At 42.7% G+C, this 21,807-nt stretch overlaps 1 protein-coding gene across 4 annotated transcripts in view; it reads left to right on the top strand.

Moving 5' to 3' along the window:
* Positions 1 to 21,807, top strand: part of PIGN (phosphatidylinositol glycan anchor biosynthesis class N) — a 637,819-nt gene that overhangs the window by 159,849 nt on the left and 456,163 nt on the right. For all 4 annotated transcript variants that reach the window (XM_073630904.1, XM_073630905.1, XM_073630902.1 and 1 more), the window contains one exon: positions 17,338 to 17,397. In XM_073630904.1, the coding sequence (XP_073487005.1) occupies positions 17,338 to 17,397 (60 nt within the window). The remainder of the gene's footprint in view (positions 1 to 17,337; positions 17,398 to 21,807) is intronic.

Raw genomic sequence — 21,807 nt, 5'->3', positions numbered from 1 at the left:
AGACTGCCCAGCTTAGGTCTCCGACTCACATGGACCAAAGCATACATCCCCATATATTGAGCAAAGAGACATTCCCAAATGTGCAGCAGAGAGACATTCCCAGCAAAGAGACTGCCAGCACAAAAGGCCACCCAGCATAGTCCAGCAAAGAGACTGTCAACAAAAAGACCGCCCAGATTAGTTCAGCAAAGAGACTGCCCAGATTAGTCCAGCAAAAAGACTGCCCAGTAAAGAGATTGCCCAGCAAAGAGACCGCCCAGCCCAACAAAGAGACCGCCCAGATTAGTCCAGCAAAGTGACCACGCAGATTAGTCCAGCAAAGAGACCACCCAGATTAGTCCAGCAAAGAGACCACCCAGATTAGTCCAGCAAAGAGACCACCCAACTTAGTCCAGCAAAGAGTCTGCCCAGTAAAGAGTGTCCAGGAAAAAGACTGCCCAGGAAAGAGACTGCTCAGCAAAGAGACCGCCCAGCCCAACAAAGAGACCGCCCAGATTTGTCCAGCAAAGAGACCACCCACATTAGTCCAGCAAAGAGACCGTCCAGCAAAGAGACCGCCCAACTTAGTCCAGCAAAGAGTCTGCCCAGTAAAGAGTGCCCAGGAAAAAGACTGCCAGCAAACAGTGCCCAGGGAAAGAGACTGCCCAGCAAACAGTGCCCAGGGAAAGAGACTGCCCAGCAAAGAGTGCCTAGGGAAAGAGAGTGCCTAACCCAGTCAGGAGACCACACAGCACAACCCCATTGAGCATGAATTTTTTTTACAACACACCTGGGGCTAGTGAGGAGGTGTAGGAGGAAAGACCGCCTGACAGGCTACTTACCATCACTATCCACATCTGACACATGGCGCCAATCCGATCTCCCCCACAGCACTGAGGGACGGGGCAGAGCCGCGGAGTACAGATCACCCCGCCTTCCGCTCTCACAAGCTCTGTTCGATCCCTCGGGGCAGTGCGCAGCAGGAGGAGGCAGGGCAGCCATCGGAAATTTTGGGGCCCCTTACACAGCTTTATGCCTGGGCCGCCAACATTCCCCAGGGCCCCCCCACTGGCTGTCCTACCGAATCCACCCACTGACCATCCCACTGAGTCATCATCCGCATCCTTCTCCACAATGTGACTCTCATCCTCATCCCCACCCAGAATGGGTGATTCTGTGTGGGGATGAGGATGATGGAGAGGGATGGATGATCTGGGGTGGGGATGATGGAGAGGGATGGATGATCCGGGGTGGGGATGATGGAGAGGGATGGATGACCCGGGGTGGGGATGATGGAGAGGGATGGATGACCCGGGGTGGGGATGATGGAGAGGGATGGATGACCCGGGGTGGGGATGATGGAGAGGGATGGATGACCCGGGGTGGGGATGATGGAGAGGGATGGATGATCCGGGGTGGGGATGATGGAGAGGGATAGATGATCCGGGGTGGGGATGATGGAGAGGGATGGATGATCCAGGGTGGGGATGATGGAGAGGGATGGATGATCCGAGGTGGGGATGGTGGAGAAGGATGGATGATCCGGGGTGGGGATGAGGATGATGGAGAGGGATGGATGATGGATGATCCGGGTGGGGATGGGGATGATGGAGAGGAATAAGGATGATTTTGGGTGGAGATGAGAGTTACATTGTGAAGAGGCTCTCCATAATGTAACTAATCTTCACCCAAAAACATCCCCCTCCCTCTCCACAATGTAACTCTATTATGTTAGCTTGACAGGGTCAGGTGTATGATGTCCCATCTGGGAGATTAAATACAGACAGTCCACTCCACAAACCAATCTAAATCTATCTACAGCAGCACAATGCAGTACACACATTGACTTTAGTGACTTACCATGTCTGCATGGTCACAGCAGTGATGAGGCTGGCCACACCCCCTTCCTGAGATCACATTACTAACCTATCACCACTGTCACTCTGTCTCAGCAGGGAAGCAAAGATCATGGATCATCTGCAGGACGGGGCGGAGGAGACGGCATGGGACTACACACAGCTCAGCTGTACAGAGGTTTATCTGTGTTCCCTCCTCGGGAGGCAGGGCGCAGGCTATACAGAGATTAGGAAGTTTGTTTACAGACAGAATGCCTGACAATAGGTGGCGGAACGCAGTTCCAGTGCGTTCCGCCAGAAAAAAAGCCCTGGATATACCTGTGAACAGCACTATTCTTCCCTTTTTTATCTATAACACTCCGATGGACAGTAGACAGTGACAACATAACATATAACCACCAATCAATACAGTTCGATTAAGGGGAGTAAAATAGGTACCCTTTGTCCCGAAAATGCCTTACTGATCAAGGAAGTCTGATAACTCAAATGTAAGCAAAAGGCTTAGCTCAGCCGGCTGATTATCAGAAATTCCCGGATCGTCTCAAGCTCCTCGTTTTGGATACTCAGGGTCACCTGGAAACCCCTCCTAGGCAAAGCTTGTCACGCTGACTTGGTTAAATTGATGATAGGCAACTCCTATCCTCATATTGATTAGTGGTTCCAAATTAATAATAACTACTGCAGTAGGGAACAGACACAAAAGATAAACTCAGCATCTTTCCAAATAACTGTTCTGTTTTATTATGACGCATTTGAAGGTTTTTATACACATGATTACGTAGGTATCACATTAATATTACAATTGTACGTTTATGGTAACAAGGGGCGTTACATAGGCAGGCTAATTCTAATCAGGACTCAAAAGAATGTAAACATGTATTGAAAACATTATTAGTGCCGTGAGCACAGTGAGGGCAGTGTGCAATACATACAAAATAGAATACAATTATATACAGAACTTACAAATTTCCATTACACTGTTCATTCAAAAACTAAAGCTTAGTAAACACAATTTACCATGCTTCAGTTATGAATGAACAAAGGGGGTATTCGGTACTGTTTACTGACTGCGTTTATTCAAATAAGGAAGGGGCCGGTAAATTACATATTTACTGGCACCTTCCCCACTCTCAATTCTAAAATGAATCTCGAAGCAGGCTGCGGGAGAGGAGAGGGTGGAAACCGGCAGGGGAGGAGGGGTTTAAGGAAAAACATGGGGTGCCAGGCAACAGAAGAATAAAAAAACCTTAAGAGGAGGGGCAGCGGGAGTAGCATTTATTGAAACCAATTTATCTGCATCTTCCTCCCTGCAGCAGCTGAATGCTGTTGGGAGGGAGTAGCAGGCATTCAGATGCTGCAAAATAAAGCCGATCAGTTCTACTCAGTGTCGCCCCCCCCCCCCTTAAGGTTTCCGGGATTGGCAACCGAGGGATGCATTCTACCTGTCAACCTGCCTGCATTCAGCGGGTAGATCGTGAACGACAGGTTCTCGACCCCCCGATGTACATGAATAATTGTTAATTGATCTCTCTTTGTACAAATAAAATCATGGACGTTATCTATTTTTGATGTGTGATTCACTGACTGAGGGGTTATAATGTTTAAGTCCTGCTTCATTTTCATCTTACTTAAACTTGATCTCCAGGTTTCCTGTCACTTTAAATACTATATTTATCGGCATATAACACGCACAGGTGTATAACACGCACCTTCATTTTAGGAGGGAAGTTTCAGGAAAAACACTTAAATTTTAAATAAAGAACTTTGAAGCAAAAATCAATGCAGCCTCACCATTGCCCATCTGCAGCCTGATCAATGTCCATCTGCAGCCTCACAATTGCCCATCAATGCAGCCTGATCAATGCCCATCTACAGCCTCACAATTGCCCATCTGCAGCCTCACCATTGCCATCAATGCAGCCTGATCAATGCCCATATGCAGCCTCACCATTGCCATGAATGCAGCCTGATCAATGCCCATCTGCAGCCTCAACTCAGATTACTGCTGCCTCAGAGGGGACAGGGAGGGGGGGTGGAACGAGTTCCATCAGATTACATACAGTGAGAATATCCCGTTTAGTGGGCGGCCTCTTTAATACAAAGTCCCGCCTCCTAGACTGGCTTCTATGATAGACAGAACACTGGTCCAATGCCGGCCCAAGAGATGGGACTTCCTATTACAGAGGCCGCTGAGTAAACAGGAGATTCTCGCTGTATGTGATCTAAAGGCGCTCCTCCCGTCCCCCTCACGGTTCCTCCTAGGCAGCGCAAATTGCAGTATCGGCGTATAACATGCACACACTATTTGCACCCGATTTTCAGGGTGAAAAAGTGCGTGTTATATGCCAATAAATACAGTTCTTTATATAGTCGTCTGTGTGGCACTAAGGCAGCTTTGTATTCTGCGAATGAATGCAAAGCATCCCCTGATTGGCTGAGCCTGAGATTGTCTCTTCATCAGCCCGCCTCTCCCTCTTAGCCAATCAGAGGAGGCTTTGTATTCATAAACAAAATATAAAGCTGCCTATGAACTGCTGAGCACCGCTCAGACCAACTCTATGATGTTCTTGGTGTTAGAGGGAAGTCTCAGTCTCACTGCCGAAACCAAGCACTGTACTGTATGTAGCTGAAGCTACATACAGTTCATATAACACTTACAGCCAATGCAGCATTAGTGAAGAAAAAAATAGTTTTTTTGGACCAACTTGGAAAACCTGGAGACATGGATGAGTTTGCTTTGGATATTAAAAATTAATCAAATTGCATTAGGGATCGACTGATTATCGGTGTGGCCGATATTCACTTTTTTTAGAAGTATCGATCAAAAAACTGACTGATATTACCGATACTGCTTCAAGAGGTTTTGCCAGGATGATGCATGCATGCTGCATGCATCACCCCGGTACCGTTCTTCAGAGCGGACGGTCGGCTTTATTGTAATAACAACCGATGTGGCTCAGCAGCCTCTTGGCTATTACCTTGGCTAGCTGCTCGTCATGACATCACTTTCCGGATTACTGTCATCTTAAAGGCGCCAGTTTTAAAAAAATAAAGTATTCAAAAACACTGATCTTGACGTTTTGAATACTTTGAAGTGCACTGGAGGGGTGTGGGGTCTTATTGATCCCCAATCTCTCCATAAAGAGTACCTCTCACATGCCTATTACTGTCACAAGGGATGTTTACATTCCTTGTGACAGCAATAACAGTGATTAAAAAAATAAATAAAATGACAGTGTAAAACATTTGTTTTTTAATTGTACAAAATATTGGCAAAAAATATCGACAGGAGAGGTGGCCGAAATATTGGCCCCTGAAAAAATTATATTGGTCAATCCCTAAATGTCATTGTCATTTTTTGTGAATTTAGTGTTTTGACTATAGCTTTGTTTTTCTAATGTCTCTGTTCTTTCTACATTTGAAACTTCTTTTCCAACATCAAACACTGCAATTTACATCATATTTACTGAGTGTTTGTTGTCCTGTATATTATGTGTCCCATATAAGAGCCGGTTCACAAAGGGATGGTAGTAGTACAGGGACCTTTTTCTAAGTCGGAGCGACTTGAGTAACTCCTATTAGAATGGTTCCATTGTACAGAATGGAGCATGACTTGTCAGGCAGCTAAGTCGCCTGACAAGTCGCACCTGCGTAAATCGGGTCTAAAAGTTCATACAAAAATATCTATGACATAGATATCATTGAATAGTTTTTATGAAAACACACACTGTCTTTGTGCGTTTTTGATTATGTTTTTTGTATATATGTATGTGTTTTATAGTATTTTCTTTATGTTCTATTCCTGTTTTGTTTTCACCTTATAAAGCACGGTGTTAGATGTTGCTCTTATATTTATTAAAACACAATTATATCCAATATAAAAAACAGTGCCGCAGTTCTTAATAATGTGTAGCTACTATTATACATACATTAATAAATGAGAAACATAAATCTTAATAAATATGCTTATTATATAAAATTATATCATACAAGAAATGCCCCTGAGTCTTCCCCTGCAGAAGACATGTGTGGCAATGCTTTGGCTGGAGCTGGGTGACATCACACAAGGAAGCGATCTTACAAAGCACTGGAGTGGAGCTGATCGCACTTAACCACAGGGAGTGTTATAGATGTGAGAATCTGCAGTGCACCAGCTAATACACAATAAAATGTGAGTGATTTACTTGTGTGATATTTGTGATGGGGGGATTTGTGATCACATGTGAATTTGAAACAATTAACTTAATTATGTCACCATGGCATGGCTCCCATGCACTTAAAGATGATACACTATGCCTCGTCCCTTACAGATATAGAAGAGAAATGGCACTGTATTAACAACAAGGAAACGTATAAAGATGAATCTAAGCATTTCTTAGAAAATCATTAAAACCATATTAAAACTTTAAAAGTAATAACCCAAACTTCTGTATGAGTATACCCTCCTCCTAGGCTTAGGTAGGGAGCCACCAAATTATTCACATTAGCAAATATACAACATGATAAACAAAGTCACCAGAAGCTTATAATAAACAAAGGGCTGTGGCTATAGAGGGATGCATAGGCTCACGCTAGAACAAAGCTGTGCTCAGCATGTTTCGCGTTACAAATAACGCTACGTCAGGAGCATGAGGGTTTTTTTACAGTTTTAAACCCTGTTCAGGAATAAACACAGACAGACTTTAACATCAGTTTTACAGATATGCTAGCATACTAAATACAAAATGAGTAGTTCTAGATACTTGCAAACAAAATATGTGGATCATGGAGAGCGAGGAGCAGAGCCAGTTGCAGGTATGCCCCCCATCTATAGGCAGATATGGGGATACACCTAGGTGGATAGCATATAAAGTAGTATATTATTTACACCTATATAGACTCAAATATGGCTTAGTGCATGTATATAGTCTCTATACTGTGTAGCGGGACCCATATATAACAATATAACACTTACAGTATACAATAGTTGTATATGAAGTTGCAAATTATATTGGAAGCCTGACTCTGGGTGTTGAATTGTCCACGATAGGTGCCAAAGCTAGCTGCGTCTCTGCTTATGTATAGACTCTATCCCACATACAGTATCACAGGTTACTCCTCGTGCTTTAAGGAAATTTACAGGTATGGCCCACCCTTTGGGTTTCCTAAACTGTGTAGAGGCACATACAAACGTATACTTTAAAATGTGGACAACCCTTCAAGAAAAGGAAAACTGTATTCCACTACACAGGACAAGACTTATGTTCTCTGTTTGAGATGTGCTGTGCTCCTCTTCTGCCCGCTACTAAACCACAATAGAGGGTGGTCAGCCGGTCTAAACAAGACCCTGCTGATCATCTCCCCCTATAAGGTGCATCCTGACCGTCCCACCAGGTGCGTGCAATTAGCGACCCAGCCGAAGGTTCACACCTGCAGGGACGGCTGCACTGTGCATGCGCAATGCAATCGGTGCAGTCCAACCAGTGAAACAATGCAATCTCCAGAGCCTGGGGGAGAGGCGCTCCCCCTAGTGGCATCTGGAGTCGCAACACCAGCACACCAAAACAGGGTGGTCTGACGATTTCTGACCCCACTGTTAAACAGCAGCGGCGCCTTCAGCTGAATATCTACCCCCTCCCCAAGCAACCAAAACAGAGGGAAGCCAACAAGCCACATAGCATGCGCGGCGCTCACCCACGGTCCACACCTAATAACAAAAACAGAAAAAAAAGAGAAAAAACACAAAATACCAATTTAGTGCCTTATTTACATATGGGTTCAATATATTGAACAGAGACTATAATGACTGATGAAAAACTATTGAAAGAGGCCTAGAAATCATTAAAGAAAGGGTTTATAAGAACAAACTTTGTTCAAACCAGGGGGTTGGGCAGCGTTAAGTCTTTCTATCCAGAGGGATTCTCTCTGGAGAATCCTTTTGTCCCAATCACCTCCTTTTGGATCTTTAGAGACCCTTTCCAGCACTATAAATGTCACCAATGTGGTATCAAACCCATGGTACAAGTCAAGGTGTTTACTGACTAGTGTAATCATTTTTCCACTTGATGAGTAATATATGTGGTCATTAATTCTTCTTCTAAAGGGTCTAATGGTCTTTCCAACGTAGAAGGCTCCACATACAAAGGTCATCAAATAGACGATACCTGGTGTGTCACAATCTATGTGGAAACGGGGTTTGAAAAGCTGACCACCGCGTAACACAAATTCTATGCCTTGATGTATAAAGGGGCACATATCACATCTACCACATTGGGCAATTCCCAGGTGTATGATCACTGTTGGGTATATAATGGCTAGATATCAATCTTGAATCGATGGTGCTCTACAGAATACCATCTCAGGATATTTTTTGATGTATTTGGAGATATTAGGGTCAAAAGTATATGCCAATGTCTACCAAGGATATTGGGTAATTCTTGTTGTTGTGTTGCGAAACGGGTAATGAATCCCACTGGGGGAGGGCCATCTGTTTCTAGGTTTATACAGCAAAACATTTCTGTCCTGGAGCAAAGCTCTATTATAGGCCTTGCGAAGCAATGACTTGCTGTATCCTCTGAGTAACAAGCGAGACCGAAGTTGAGCCGCCTGTGTTTTAAAATCTTTTAGTAAGGTGCAGTTTCGTTTCAAACGCAAATACTGCTCATATGGTATACTACGTATTAGGGTAGCTGGATTGGCACTATCTGCATATGGTATACTACGTATTAGGGTAGCTGGATTGGCACTATCTGCATAAAGCAGAGTATTGCCTGCTGATTTTTTCCGATGGAGATCAGTGGCTAAACGCTGGTCAGGGTCTACAAATATCTCAAGGTCCAGGAGTGTAATCTTATGACAATCATAGGACAATTTCAGAGTACATTTCAGATTGAAGCTGTTGGTATTTATAAGATCAACAAATCTATATAGTTCCTTTGCAGTGCCTGTCCATAGAATAAAGATGTTGTCTATAAATCTATACCAGCATACAACATGGTTCATGTACTCTGCCAGGGCATCTGAGTGCCACAATTGGCGCTCCCACCCCCCCAGGTACAGATTGGCGTAAGCCGGGGCACATCCAGTGCCCATGGCCACTTCCTGCACCTGAAGGTGGGGGGGGGCATGAATGTGAACCAGTTATGAGTTAATATGTTTTATAGTAACCGCAAAATGAACTTGTTAAACTTCCATTGGGTATGTGCCTGTTCCATTAAAAATGTACGAATGATCTGAACTCCCTTGTCGTGTGGAATACTCGAATAGAGTACTTCCACATCAAATGTGTTACTAGCAAAGCTCCTGAGGGTACACTACGGCCTTCAATATGTTTAAGAAGGTCCAAAGTATCTCTAATATACGATGGTAGGCTGGTGACTAGTATAATCATTTTTCCACTTGATGAGTAATATATGTGGTCATTAATTCTTCTTCTAAAGGGCCTGTTCCATTAAAAATGTAAAAAATGTAAAAATGAAAAAAAACATTTTCTGGCATTCTTACATAGGGCACCTATTCCAGAGACGATGGGCCTCCCAGGTGGATCAAGTAGATTTTTGTGTATTTTAGGCAACGCATAGAAGGTTGTATCGCGTGGGAACTGGACATTGAGATATTTATAGACATCCTGATCAATGAGACCCTCCATAAAGGCCCTGCCAATGAGCTCCTTGAATTGGCTAGTGTATTTAAGAGTATGGGTGGAAGTAAAAACCCGATACCATTCTTTGTTGGATAATATTTGAAGACACATGCATTCATAATGGGGTTGCAACATAACCACCACGTTGCCCCCCTTTGTTCTTATAAACCCTTTCTTTAATGATTTCTTGTCCTCTTTCAATAGTTTTTCATTAATCATTATAGTCTCTGTTCGATATATTCAACCCATATGTAAATAAGGCATTAAATTGGTATTTTTTTTTCTGCTTTTGTTATTAGGTGTGGACCGTGGATGAGCGCTGCGCATGCAATGTGGCTTGTTGGTTTCCCCGTTTTTCTGCCCCTCTGTTCTGGTTGCTTTGGGGGTGGTGTGTTAGATATGCGGCTGAAGGCGCCGCTCTTGTTTACCAGCAGGGTCAGACTTTGTCAGATGGTGTGCAGCGCTTCCAGATGCCACAAGGAGGAGCTCCCAGACTCTGGAGATTGCATTGTTCCACTGGTCGGACCGTGCCGATCGCATTGCGCATGCGCGGCCACCCCTGTGGGCGTGCACCTTCGGCAGGGATGTTTCATGTCAGGTGGCGAGCTGATTGCATGCATCTGGCGTGATGGTCAGGATGCACCTTATAGGGGGAAATGATTAGCAGAGTCTTGTTTACATCGGCTGATCACTCTCCATTGTGGGTTAGTAGCGAACAGACGAGGAGCACAGCACATCTCGCACAGAGAAGAACGTAAGTCTTTTCCTGTGTAGTGAAATACAGTTTTCCTTTTCTTGATGGGTTGTCCACATTTTAAAGTATACGTTTGCATATGCTCTTTGTCTCTACAGAGTTTAGGAAACCCAAAGGGTGGGCCATACCTGTATAATTGCCCCAAAGCACGAGGAGTAACCTGTGATACTGTATGTGGGATAGAGCCTATACATAAGCAGAGACACAGCTAGCTTTGGCACCTAGCTTTGGCGCTGACAATTCAGCAGCCAGAGTCAGGCTTCCAATATAATGTGCAACTTCATATACAACTATTGTATACCGTAAGTGTTATATTGGTACTGTATATGGGTCCCTCTACACAGTATAGAGACTATATACATACATACACTAAGCCATATTTAAGTCTATATAGGTGTAAATAATATACTACTTTATATGCTATCCACCTAGGTGTATCCCCATATCTGCCTATAGATGGGGGGGCATACCTGCAACTGGCTCTGCTCCTCGATGATCCACATATTTTGTTTGCAAGTATCTAGAACTACTCATTTTGTATTTAGTATGCTAGCATATCTGTAAAACTGATGTTAAAGTCTGTCTGTGTTTATTCCTGAACAGGGTTTAAAACTGTAAAAAACCCCTCATGCTCCTGACGTAGCGTTATTTGTAACGCGAAACATGTTGAGCACAGCTTTGTTCTAGCGTGAGCTTATGCATCCCTCTATAGCCACAGCCCTTCGTTTATTATAAGCTTCTGGTGACTTTGTTTATCATGTTGTATATTTGCTAATGTGAATAATTTGGTGGCTCCCTACCTATGCCTAGAGGGAGGGTATACTCACACAGTAGTTTGGGTTATTACTTTTAAAGTTTTAATATGGTTTTAATGATTTTCTAATAAATTATTATATTTATCTTTATACATATTTCCTTGTTAATATGGTGCCCATAATCTGTGGTTTCAAATTTCTCTTCCACATGTGAATTTGGACAATTTGAGTCACAGAAAGTTGGACATTTAGAGAATTTGAATTTATATTTATTTTGGATTTTTTGCTTATATTTTACTTTGCTTTTTTTTTCAACTGCAAGAGTAGCGTGTAAGGGGTTGTTTATTCACACTACGCATTAACATGAGGTGGTTAGACACATAGCTTTCTTGTATGATCAGATTTATATGTAATGAGCATATTTATTGACATTTATGTTTATCATTTATGAATGTTATGATAGTAGCTACACACAATTGAGGAGCGCAAGAACATATTTTAATATTTATAATACACAGAGTGTGGGAACATACTATAGAGCCAGCAGCAGCTTACTTTTATTTTTATTCTTACTCTCGTAATAGGTATTGGTGGCGGGGGAGTATACAATTTTTATATAATAATTATAATAAAAAGTTATTTACACCCCTATAAATGAACTTGCTCTGAAACTGTAGATCAGATTCTGCTATGTCTCTTTAGATGGCAGAACTTGACAGCATATTAGTAGCTATCACCTCCTGAGATGTATGTGCTGTTCAATGTATCCTTTAATAGGCTAGGTGTAGCAAGAGAGCACAGCTCAGCGATTAGAAGTTGGGGTTGGACCCGCTGTGCCACTGTACTGTGTTACCATTTTTATGTGTGTATGTGAGCTCTCTTTGTGATAGATGATGAATTTCTTTTTTCCTGTGTAGACCTGTAAAAATATTTTTTTTTGTCTTTTTTTATTTTATGCTTTTTGTCCAGGTCTCTGCTTTGTTCCTAATTTTCTTTTAATGGCTTTGTGTAGTTGTGTTTTTTTATGTGGTATGATTTTTATTTGTGCTGCTTTTCCATTGAAATATAAAGGAATTATTTGAAGTGTCTCTAGCTCTGTGGGCTTTTTTTTGGCTTTATCTCCTTATCGTTCCTGCTTTATTGAATAAGAAAAAGTGTTCAGCACTTTTATTATATACCATAATTATTAATAATTTAAAGTTGAAACATTTAAGCAATGCTGCATAATTTGCCTGATAGTGAACGTGTCATGGTTATGCAGTAATGTTTGTCTGTCAGCTTACCGCTCCTCCATGTGTTCACCTTTAGAGGCCAGCCACTCTCACCTGGCTGCTTAAATAATCTTCCCTCAGCATAGCTCCACCCCAGCCTCTAATTAGGAACACTATATTAACCTGTGCATTGCAAGCCAACCTCGCTGATCAATATTGTGATTTGGCTTCCGTGTGCTCATTGCTCTGTGTCCTACATCTGATACTGTTTACCGATCTTGGCTTGTTCTTGACTATTCCTGCTTGCTTGTGACCCTGACCTTTTGGCGTGTTCTCTGTCTATTCCTGTCTGCTAGTCGCCCTGACCTTTGGCTTATCTCCTTACTATCCCTTGTTGTCTTGGACTGCTGCTTCCTCTCTGTCCTCCTGTAGCCTACTGTGAGCGTGAGCTGGGAGACCCTGGGGGTCGCAACTTGGAGCCTGTTGCAGAGCAGTCCATCCTCACCACTAGAGGCTCTGGTGAACACCTGCTGGCTCTGAGACTCCGCGCCCTGGGGAATCTTATGCTCTAGCTCCCAGTGGGATCTGTGTTGTTGCTCTAGTGGACCTGCCTTCCTGAACCACCCAGTATTCCATCCGCAGCAGTCAGCCGTAGGGTCCACTACCTTGCGGTGCACTCCAGACCCCAACGGGTTGCATCTGTCACCTGGACTCAGGTGACCTGACAGAAAGCAGCAGTTTAGTAAACTACTTTAACTACTTAAGGACCAAGCCTATTTTTCAAACTTGGTGTTTACAAGTTAAAATCATTTTTTTTTTTGCTAGAAAATTACTTAGAACCCCCAAACATTATATATATTTTTTTCAGAAACCCTAGAGAAATAAATGGCAGTCGTTCCAATACTTTGTCACACCGTATTTGCGCAGTGTTCTTACAAGTGCAATTTTTTAGGAAAAAATACACTTTTTTGAATTAAAAAGTAAGACAACAGTAACGTTAGCCCAATTTTTTTTATATTGTGAAAGATAATGTTACGCCGAGTAAATTGATACCCAACATGTAATTCTTCAAAATTGCGCCCGCTCGTGGAATAGTGACAAACTTTGACCCTTAAAAATCTCCTTAGACGATGGTTAAAATTTTTTACAAGTTACCAGTTTTGGGTTACAGATCTTTTGCTAGAAGCATTGCTCTCACTCTAACGATCACGGTGATACCTCATATGGGTTGTTTGAACACCGTTTTCATATGCGGGCGCGACTTACGTTTGCATTCGCTTCTGCACGCAAGCTTGGTGGGACGGGGCGCTTTAAATTTTTTTTTTTTTCTTCTGATTTATTTTACTTTTTATTTTTACATGGTCCTTTTTTTAAAAAAAAAAAATTTGGGTCACGTTTATTCCTAATACAAGGAATGTAAACATCTCTTGTAATAGAAAAAGCATGACAGGACCTCTTAAATGTGAGATCTGGGTTTCAAAAAGACCTCAGATCTCACATTTATACTTTAATGTAATAAAAAATAAATGTCTTTTTTGTAAAAAAATTTCCTGTTTAAGACCATTGAGTGGAAGTGACGTTTGACACCGCTTCCGTCATCCAATGTTATGGAGCTGAGCGGGGGCCATCTTTCCCTCACTCGGCTCCATGTCTCAGAGGGGAGAGGGCCCAATATGTGGAATTACTGGGCAGGATAATTGGCTTACCTAGTTGAACAGGGAAAGAAAAAGTGAGTATGTGCAGCTGTGGTGCCAGCTTTAACCCTTATACAGCCACCGTCATTTGTCATATATCGCCAGCAGCAGTTGGTACTTACACACACTTCTGGTTGTTACAGAAGCTGGGTGTAGGTGTAAATCTTAAAACAAGACTTTCGGCTTCCACAGACACCAATACCTTGACCCCCATCCCCTCCCCCTTGTCTGTGTGCTCTAAAACTAACTTTAGTTTATTTTTTACAGAAAATTTGCATTTGATAAACAAGTGTGTTAATATTGTGTGACATAAAAAATGGAAATACGGCCATTTTATTCTCCAGGTCTCTGCTTTCTGAAAATATATCCTGTTTTGGGGTTTTAACTAATCTGCAAGCCTAAAAAAAAATGCTCTGGCAGTAGAAGTGTTAAAGGGATCCTGTTGATGTACCCTGCATGGACATTGTAGAGGTTCACTTTAATATAGCAAAGCCCTTTTTAGGACAGTGCAATTCATGCTTAAAGTGATATTAAAGTCTTGTTTTTTTTATTTTTAAGCAAAAAAAAAAATGTCATGCTTACCTACTCTGTGCAGTGGTTTTGCACAGAGTAGCTCAGAGCCTCCTCTTGTCTGGTCTCGCCAACGCTCCTGGCCCCTTCCTCCTGCCGCTGCTGTGTACAGTATATCCCTTTAGATATGGAGCAGGGGCTCGGCCCCACCCCTCTCTTGTCTCCTCATTGGCTCACTGACTTTGACAGCAGTGGGAGCCAGTGGCGCCCACTGCTGTCTCAACCAATGAGGAGAGAGAGTCCCGGACAGCCAAGGCTGTTGTGGAACATTACTGGTTCGAGAAGAGGCTCAGGTAAGTATTAGGGGGGTGAGGGAGGCTGCTGCACAAAGAAGGTTTTTCATCCTAAAGTGTTACTAATCCCACAACAGTAAAATCAGTCTGTATATGCTGTGGATGATGAGGGGCATGCAAGCGGACCAATGTGTCAGGGCTCAGCAGCCATGATTATTGTGGTCTGTCTGCAGAGGGGAGGGTATAGCCAGGCAGGATCAGCCAGGTATTTCAGGTGACACGGGGGTCCAAATAACACAGCGCAAGCACTGTGCTGTATAACAGGCTTTAAGGGCACAGGATCTGTATCTATTTTTGGGTTAACAAATGCTTTAATGCTTTGAATGCATTAAAGTGTTCGTTAACCCACAAAAAAAATACAGATCCTGGTCCCTTAAAGCAGATTACAAAGCACAGTGCTTGTGCTGTGTAATCTGCCCCCCTCTAAACTCTTACTTCCCGTATGCCCTCTCTGTGCTGACCACGAAAATCAGGGCTGCTCAGCCCTGACCATCGTGGTCAGAGTATGTCCCTGCATCATACGTTGCTGTCCCCTCTGTTCTCCTCTCTCCTGCTCACCCCCTCCTTCCTGCCTGTCATCTCATTCTCTGTTTCTGTCTGCGCCCTGCCCCGCCTGCCCCCCGCCACTATTCTTGAAAAACAAAAAAACGTAAAATTGTCACTTCCAGCCCCTTTATTAGAGGCTGGCATAGCACACTATGAAAGTTGTTTAAAAAAACGAGCGTTATAAATACCAATTTTGGGCTGTCTTCAGGCCGGTCATGTGACTCGTGCCCGCTTTACAGCTACGAGACAGAGCTTCTGCAGAACAGACGAGCTGCCATGTGATCTCCTCGGCTGACATCAGAGGGAGATCACATCCCCTCCCGCAGAAGACATCCATTGGAGCTGTAGAGTGGCCATGCGTCATGTGACCTGCCTGAAGACAGCTCAAAATTTTTATTTAGAACGCTTGTTTTTAAAAACAACTTTCATAGTGTGCTATGCCAGCCTCTAATAGAGGGCATGGCATAGTCTTCTATAAATGGGTTCACAAACACTTTAAGGTAAAAAAACCTTCTACTTTTAGAACCACTTTAATATTCATTCTTAAATTATCATTTTGCAAGTTTATTAGTTTACTTTGCTAGTTTAACTTGGCTTGCTCTGCCTAAGCCTCACGATTGCCTGTTTTCACTGAAAGCATATAAGTATCAAATATTGAGGCCTGCGGTTTTTTTTAAATGCCTCTTAAAGTGGAAGTGATCGAATGTATTATATTCCTAAGCATAATACTGATGGATCCTGATTTCCAGCTGTAGAATACTCCTCTTCTTCTTTGCTGTGCATGCATAACAAGAATCTCATTCCTAGCTTTTGTGAGCTTTTTAGAATAATGCCACACATAAGAACCTACTATAGCATTGCTAATGAGAGATACTCCTGTTTGCATGGCATTACTCCATGGATGACCAGGTAAGCAAGACATTGCTACCTTTCTTATTCATCCCGCATGGATTGATGCTGTTCAAATAGGTGGGTATTTCTTTAATGTCATTGAGGAACACTGAAGTAATACTCGTCTTGCCAGTGAAGTAGCGACACTGTAGTAGTTTGTTCCTGTCCTGATGCTGCCGAGTTGTTGCCTATGACAGGATCACAAATATGTTTATGTGAACCCTACTGGAGGAAGCCTGAGACAACTCTTACCAAAGATAAAGTTAAGTACCTCAGCCCCTCTAGTACTGTATATTACTTCACCCCAGTTAAAGTGAGAATTTTGTTTTAACATGTGAGTGTGGCTTCACCATAAGATTTATTGTTTTGAATACTGACCTGATTGACTCTTCCAAAACATTTCATGCTGCTCTCTATTTCTACCACTTTTGCCTGATTTAGAGGGGCAAAACTATCAGCAATGTTCCTTGCATTCATCCCATAGTTTCCATTGCTAGCTAGCTCACAAAATATAGTTAGGTGTCCACAAGACCTAAAACTGCCATTTCTGATCTTCATCTGATATTCAAATATGTGTTGAACATTATAGCTGAAAAAAGATGTATCTGATCGCATACGGGTTCATTGAATACTAGTTGAATTTAATTTGTACAGTCTTTATGAAGTCACGAGCCAAAATTAACACGGTTGCTGTTGGCTGATTATCTGTCATGGATTTATGTATAATTATTGCCCAACTCAAAAGTCAGAAATGCCATTGTGTATCTTCAGATAAAGAGGTTTGTGCATTAGTTCTGTACTGCCTCAGTTCAGTAAAGTACTCTATTTATCAGTATATTAACTGTATAATTACAATGGCTTAGTGGTTTGCACTTTGTTCTTGGGTCGTTGAATGTCCACTATCACACTACCTGCATGAAATTCTCTATGTGCTTACTCAGATTTCCTCTGGGTAGCCTGATTTCCTCTCACATTCCAAGGACATTGTGGTAGGTTAGTTGACTCCTGTCTAAATTGTCCCTAGTATGTTTACATATGCTTCTAGAGGGCAAGGACTGATATAAAAATTAAAAATGTCAGTGCTTTATAAATACCTGTAATAAATAAATCCCTGTTGACATCTATTTTCTTCTATTTTGAAACACAATATTGTGCTTTGTTTTTTAGGCAGATGTGGCTCCGCTCATGACAGCTCTAATTGGAGTCCCTTATCCTCTTAACTCAGTGGTAAGGCATTGCTGCATGTATTTAAAAGAATAATACAGCTGTGTTATTGTATTACTTTTTTGCATAATCTATGTTTATTTACAAAATAGGAATAGACAACATAAAAAAGCAATATTGAATAAAATTTTGCCAACATGCAGTGGAGCTGCATCAAAGTAAATAAAGATAATAAAAAAAAAAATTTTAAAAAAAATGGGGAAAAGTAAACACTGTAAAAAATGTAGTACCGTGAAAGTGATGCCAGATAGAATATATTTGTATCTGTATTATAAAAAATGAGTACCTTAGGAGAGCATATAACGTAGAAACCCTTTAATAAGCAGGCAGTAGTTCTGTTTTTATGTTACTATTATCTATACGGTGACTATCATGTGACCAAGACGCCTCTGATATGTTTCCTGCTGGCGACGGAAGAGGATGCGCTGCATGCTGTTTGAATAGCTGTGCGGCGGCATTGATGGCTGATTGGCTGTGACATCTGCCGCTTTGCATAAAGACCGGACTCCACGTCAGTAGATCATGCCCTCAGACGAAGTCAGGAAGTGACAAAACGCTTTTAAGCAGTATCACACTATGTGGATACATTTATTCGCTTCACATGGTTTTACTGGAGCCCTCTACAGCATGACTGACATCTGGTGGAAGTTTTGGTGCAGCGGGGGAGAAGCTCTTATAAATTAAAGGTGCATTTCTTCTGCATTTCTGGTGAGTGCACCCCCAAAGGGGAGAATTCCCTCACGTGGTGAAGTGTATGGTGGAAGGTGTTTTCAAAATATCACAACACAAGCTATAACAGATCTCCTCCGTTTCTATTGACTCACATATGAACTATATATGAAAGCTTGTCATTTGACTTTATTTGACAAGAGTGCTGCTACAATATTTTAAAGGACTATATGGTTTAGAGTGTTTTTAATATTGTATTTTTTTCTACATTTTATAATTTAAGTGGCTCCTTTTAGAATGTGTTTATAATTTTGTATAGTTGTATTCTCTTATAACTGCACAGGGGTCATAGGTATTTTTGTTCAGGGCGCAGAGCAGTGCTTTTGTAGGTGGGCTAGTTTTCAAGCTTCTTTGCAACATTTAGAATCCATTTATTACCATCAACTGTCTTGGCCTTCCTGCATGTCCCTCACCACAACTATTAGATGGGGCTGCTCTCCCAGATGCGGCACAAGGTAGCGACCCTAGGGAATAAACAAATATAAATCCAGATAAAGGCGCACAGGTCAGACGTTATCTTAAAGTGGAGTTCCACCCAAAAATTGAACTTCCGCTTTAATCACTCGCGACCCCCTGACATGCCACATTTGGCATGTAAGTTTTTTTGGGGGGAGCAGGTACCTGATTTTGAAAGGTACCCAGCTCCCACTTCCTCTCCTGGTGCCGCGGAGCAGAGCGGAAGTTCACCTCCCGCCCTGCAATCTTCTGGGACACGTCACAGGTCCCAGAAGATTGCCCGGCTATTCAAGACAGCGTAGCGCGACTAGCGTATGCACAGTGCGACCCTGGCTGTGAAGCCGCATGCTGTCACAGCCGGGCACCCAAACTTACAATGCTGGTGCCATGAAGAGGAGGAGGAGGAGAGGAGCGAGCCTTCGGGCAGCCGCATCGCTGGACTGTGGGACAGGTGAGTGTCTGTTTATTAAAACACTTTTAAATGGGTGGAACTCTACTTTAAAAGAGAATTATGGCTTTGTTTTTTATTTTTGATTCATACTTACCTATGTGGATGGAGCATGAGACTGATGCTGCAGCTGTCCCCCGCCATCTCTGCACTGAGAACTGAGCCACCGAACATCGCCAATGGCTCGGTTTTCACAGATTCCCGAGAGGAGAGATGCTGCCTGTCAGTCAGCGTCTCTCCTCTCTGTTTCTCCACACTGGAGTGCTGAGCTGTGGAGGGGTGGGGAGAGGCCATATCAGCGGCTCGCTGAGACTGCCATCAATCAAGGCAGCTGGCAAGTCCAGACTTGAGAAGTTGGGATGACGCGCTTCCTTGACTGATTCCTGTGACGTCAGCGGAGAGCAGACTTCAGACCGCTCTCCGCTGAAATTGGGTCACAAGAGTGCGAAACGAATTGCACTCCTGTGACCCAGAGGAGAAGCCCAGCCTAAAAAGTTCAGGCTGGACTTCTCCTTTAATATCAAAATCACACAACACTTTGCAGCATATATAAAAAGCAGTGAATGTGACATAGCCAACATCCATACATTCCCTTTTTGAGGTTCCATTGCATTTAATACCATACTGAGTTCTTTGAAAAACTTGATAGAAAAACAATATTTTCAGCTTTATGTTTTAGCGATGGATTATATCATAGCGGGCAATGAAGCAGACTTTCTCCAAAGGTTGTTATCCCATGGGATGTACTTGTAATGCCCTGTACACACGATCAGACATTGATCGGACATTCCGACAACAAAATCTATGGATTTTTTCCGACGGATGTTGGCTCAAACTTGTCATGCATACACACGGTCACACAAAGTTGTCGGAAAATCCGATCGTTCTGAACGCTGTGACGTAAAACACGTACATCGGGACTATAAACAGGGCAGTAGCCAATAGCTTTCGCCTCTTAATTTATTCTGAGCATGCGTGGCACTTTGTGCGTCGGATTTGGGTATACACGATTGGAATTTAACCGATCGGATTTTGTTGTCGGAAAATTTTATAGCCTGCTCTCAAACTTTGTGTGTCGGAAATTCCGACGTAAAAAGTCCGTTGGAGTCCACACACGAACGGAATTTCCGACAACACAATCCGATCGCACTTTTTCCTTCGGAAAATCCAACCATATGTACAGGGCATTAGTGTTCAGGAAACTGAGGTTCTGTGCAATAGACTTAATGCAACCATAACAGTGTGGAACCCATTTCTTTATCTGTAAATAATCATCACTCTGTCAGCTTTAGTACTGTAAAAAATGTATCAGACGTGTTACTAAGCACACAGGCATTTGTTTTAATGACACAAGCTGCTAATGAAAATTATAATTACTATATAAACTATATACCATTAATTATTATATCAAACCATGACTTCTTAAAGTGGCTTTAATGTCTTGTTGTAAAATATGACATAAAAAAAAACTGGGAGCTAGAGTTCATGTAGCACAATAGGAAAAAAAAACATCTTTGACTCACACTACTAGTAAGATTTCTTTCTCTATATGCTCATGTGCACTGTGCATTCTACATCTCGCCTCATTCTGTGCATAGAGCTGGGTGTCAGGAGCTGTATAACTAGTGTGCTCATGCACAGGAGTTACATCATCAGTGGTTGCCCATTGCCAAAGGGGAGCATTGCATGATCCGGAACAAGCAGCCTGGGCTTGCTAAGCTTGTTACTCCTAGTGGAGGGCACAGTGAGAGGTAAGGGTTCCATAATGTACAAGTATGCATTACATACTTGCACATTATGGCAAGAGACAGCAGCCTGTGGAATTTTGTTCATTTTAAAAACAGTTAATGTGGGCCAGGGTGACGTTATTTATATGCAGGGAGTAAAGTGCATATGAATTGGGAGGCTCAGATGTTTATTTTTTTTATCTATTGTACATCACGGGACACAGAGCCATAGTAGTTACTATGTGGGTTATAGGCCACCTTCAGGTGATGGACACTGGCACACCCTAAGACAAGAACCCCACTCCCTATATAACCCCTCCCACTACTGGGAGTACCTCAGTTTTTTTGGAATATGGAGGGGGCGTGGCTTAGCGTGGCGTTGGCGTGCAGCAACGTCCAGTGCAGGAGCACACTTAAAAAACTCCATTTTGCTGACTGTAAGCTGTCGGAGGGACACAAGTGCAAAAAGGGGCATGTAAGTGATGACACAGGCATTCCCTTGTCACATTTATTAAAGCACCAGGCTGAGCACTAATAGCAGCGGCAGTTGCTGGACTATTTGCTCAAGCAGTGGGTGCAATTTATTCTGGTAGTACCTTTGCATTTTGTGCATCGGGCTATGGTCAGAAGGAGAGGTAGAATCTCCCCAAAAAAAGGCTCAAAAGGGACTCCCTCAAGCTCTAAAAAGCCTAATCTCATCTCTGCAATGGCATCCTCCCCTGAGATCTGAGGTGGCTGGTCAGAGTGAGCTATCAGAGCTGGCAAATGTTGCAACTGTTTCCAACACTGCCACCCCTGTTTGTATTACTGAAGAAGTTTTTTCCTCAGCCATGATAGTGCGGTTTTAATCGCATCCCAGTGTGGGGCAAAACGCAACAGGTCCCTGTCCATTACCCTGGACCCTCAAACTGAGGAACTAGGGTCGGGAGAAGATGAATTTCTCTCAGGGGACCGTGAAGAGCCTGATGACTCCTCTTCTGAGGGGTCAAATGGAAGGATCAGCTTCACAATCTGAAAGATTGATGGTGCAATCTCTTACTGAGATGGACCGTT

The sequence above is a fragment of the Aquarana catesbeiana genome, linkage group LG05 (assembly GCF_042186555.1).
Source record: "Aquarana catesbeiana isolate 2022-GZ linkage group LG05, ASM4218655v1, whole genome shotgun sequence".
NCBI lineage: Eukaryota > Metazoa > Chordata > Amphibia > Anura > Ranidae > Aquarana > Aquarana catesbeiana.
Note: the sequence above shows the minus strand (reverse complement) of the source record. Positions and strands in the feature narration are given on the sequence as shown.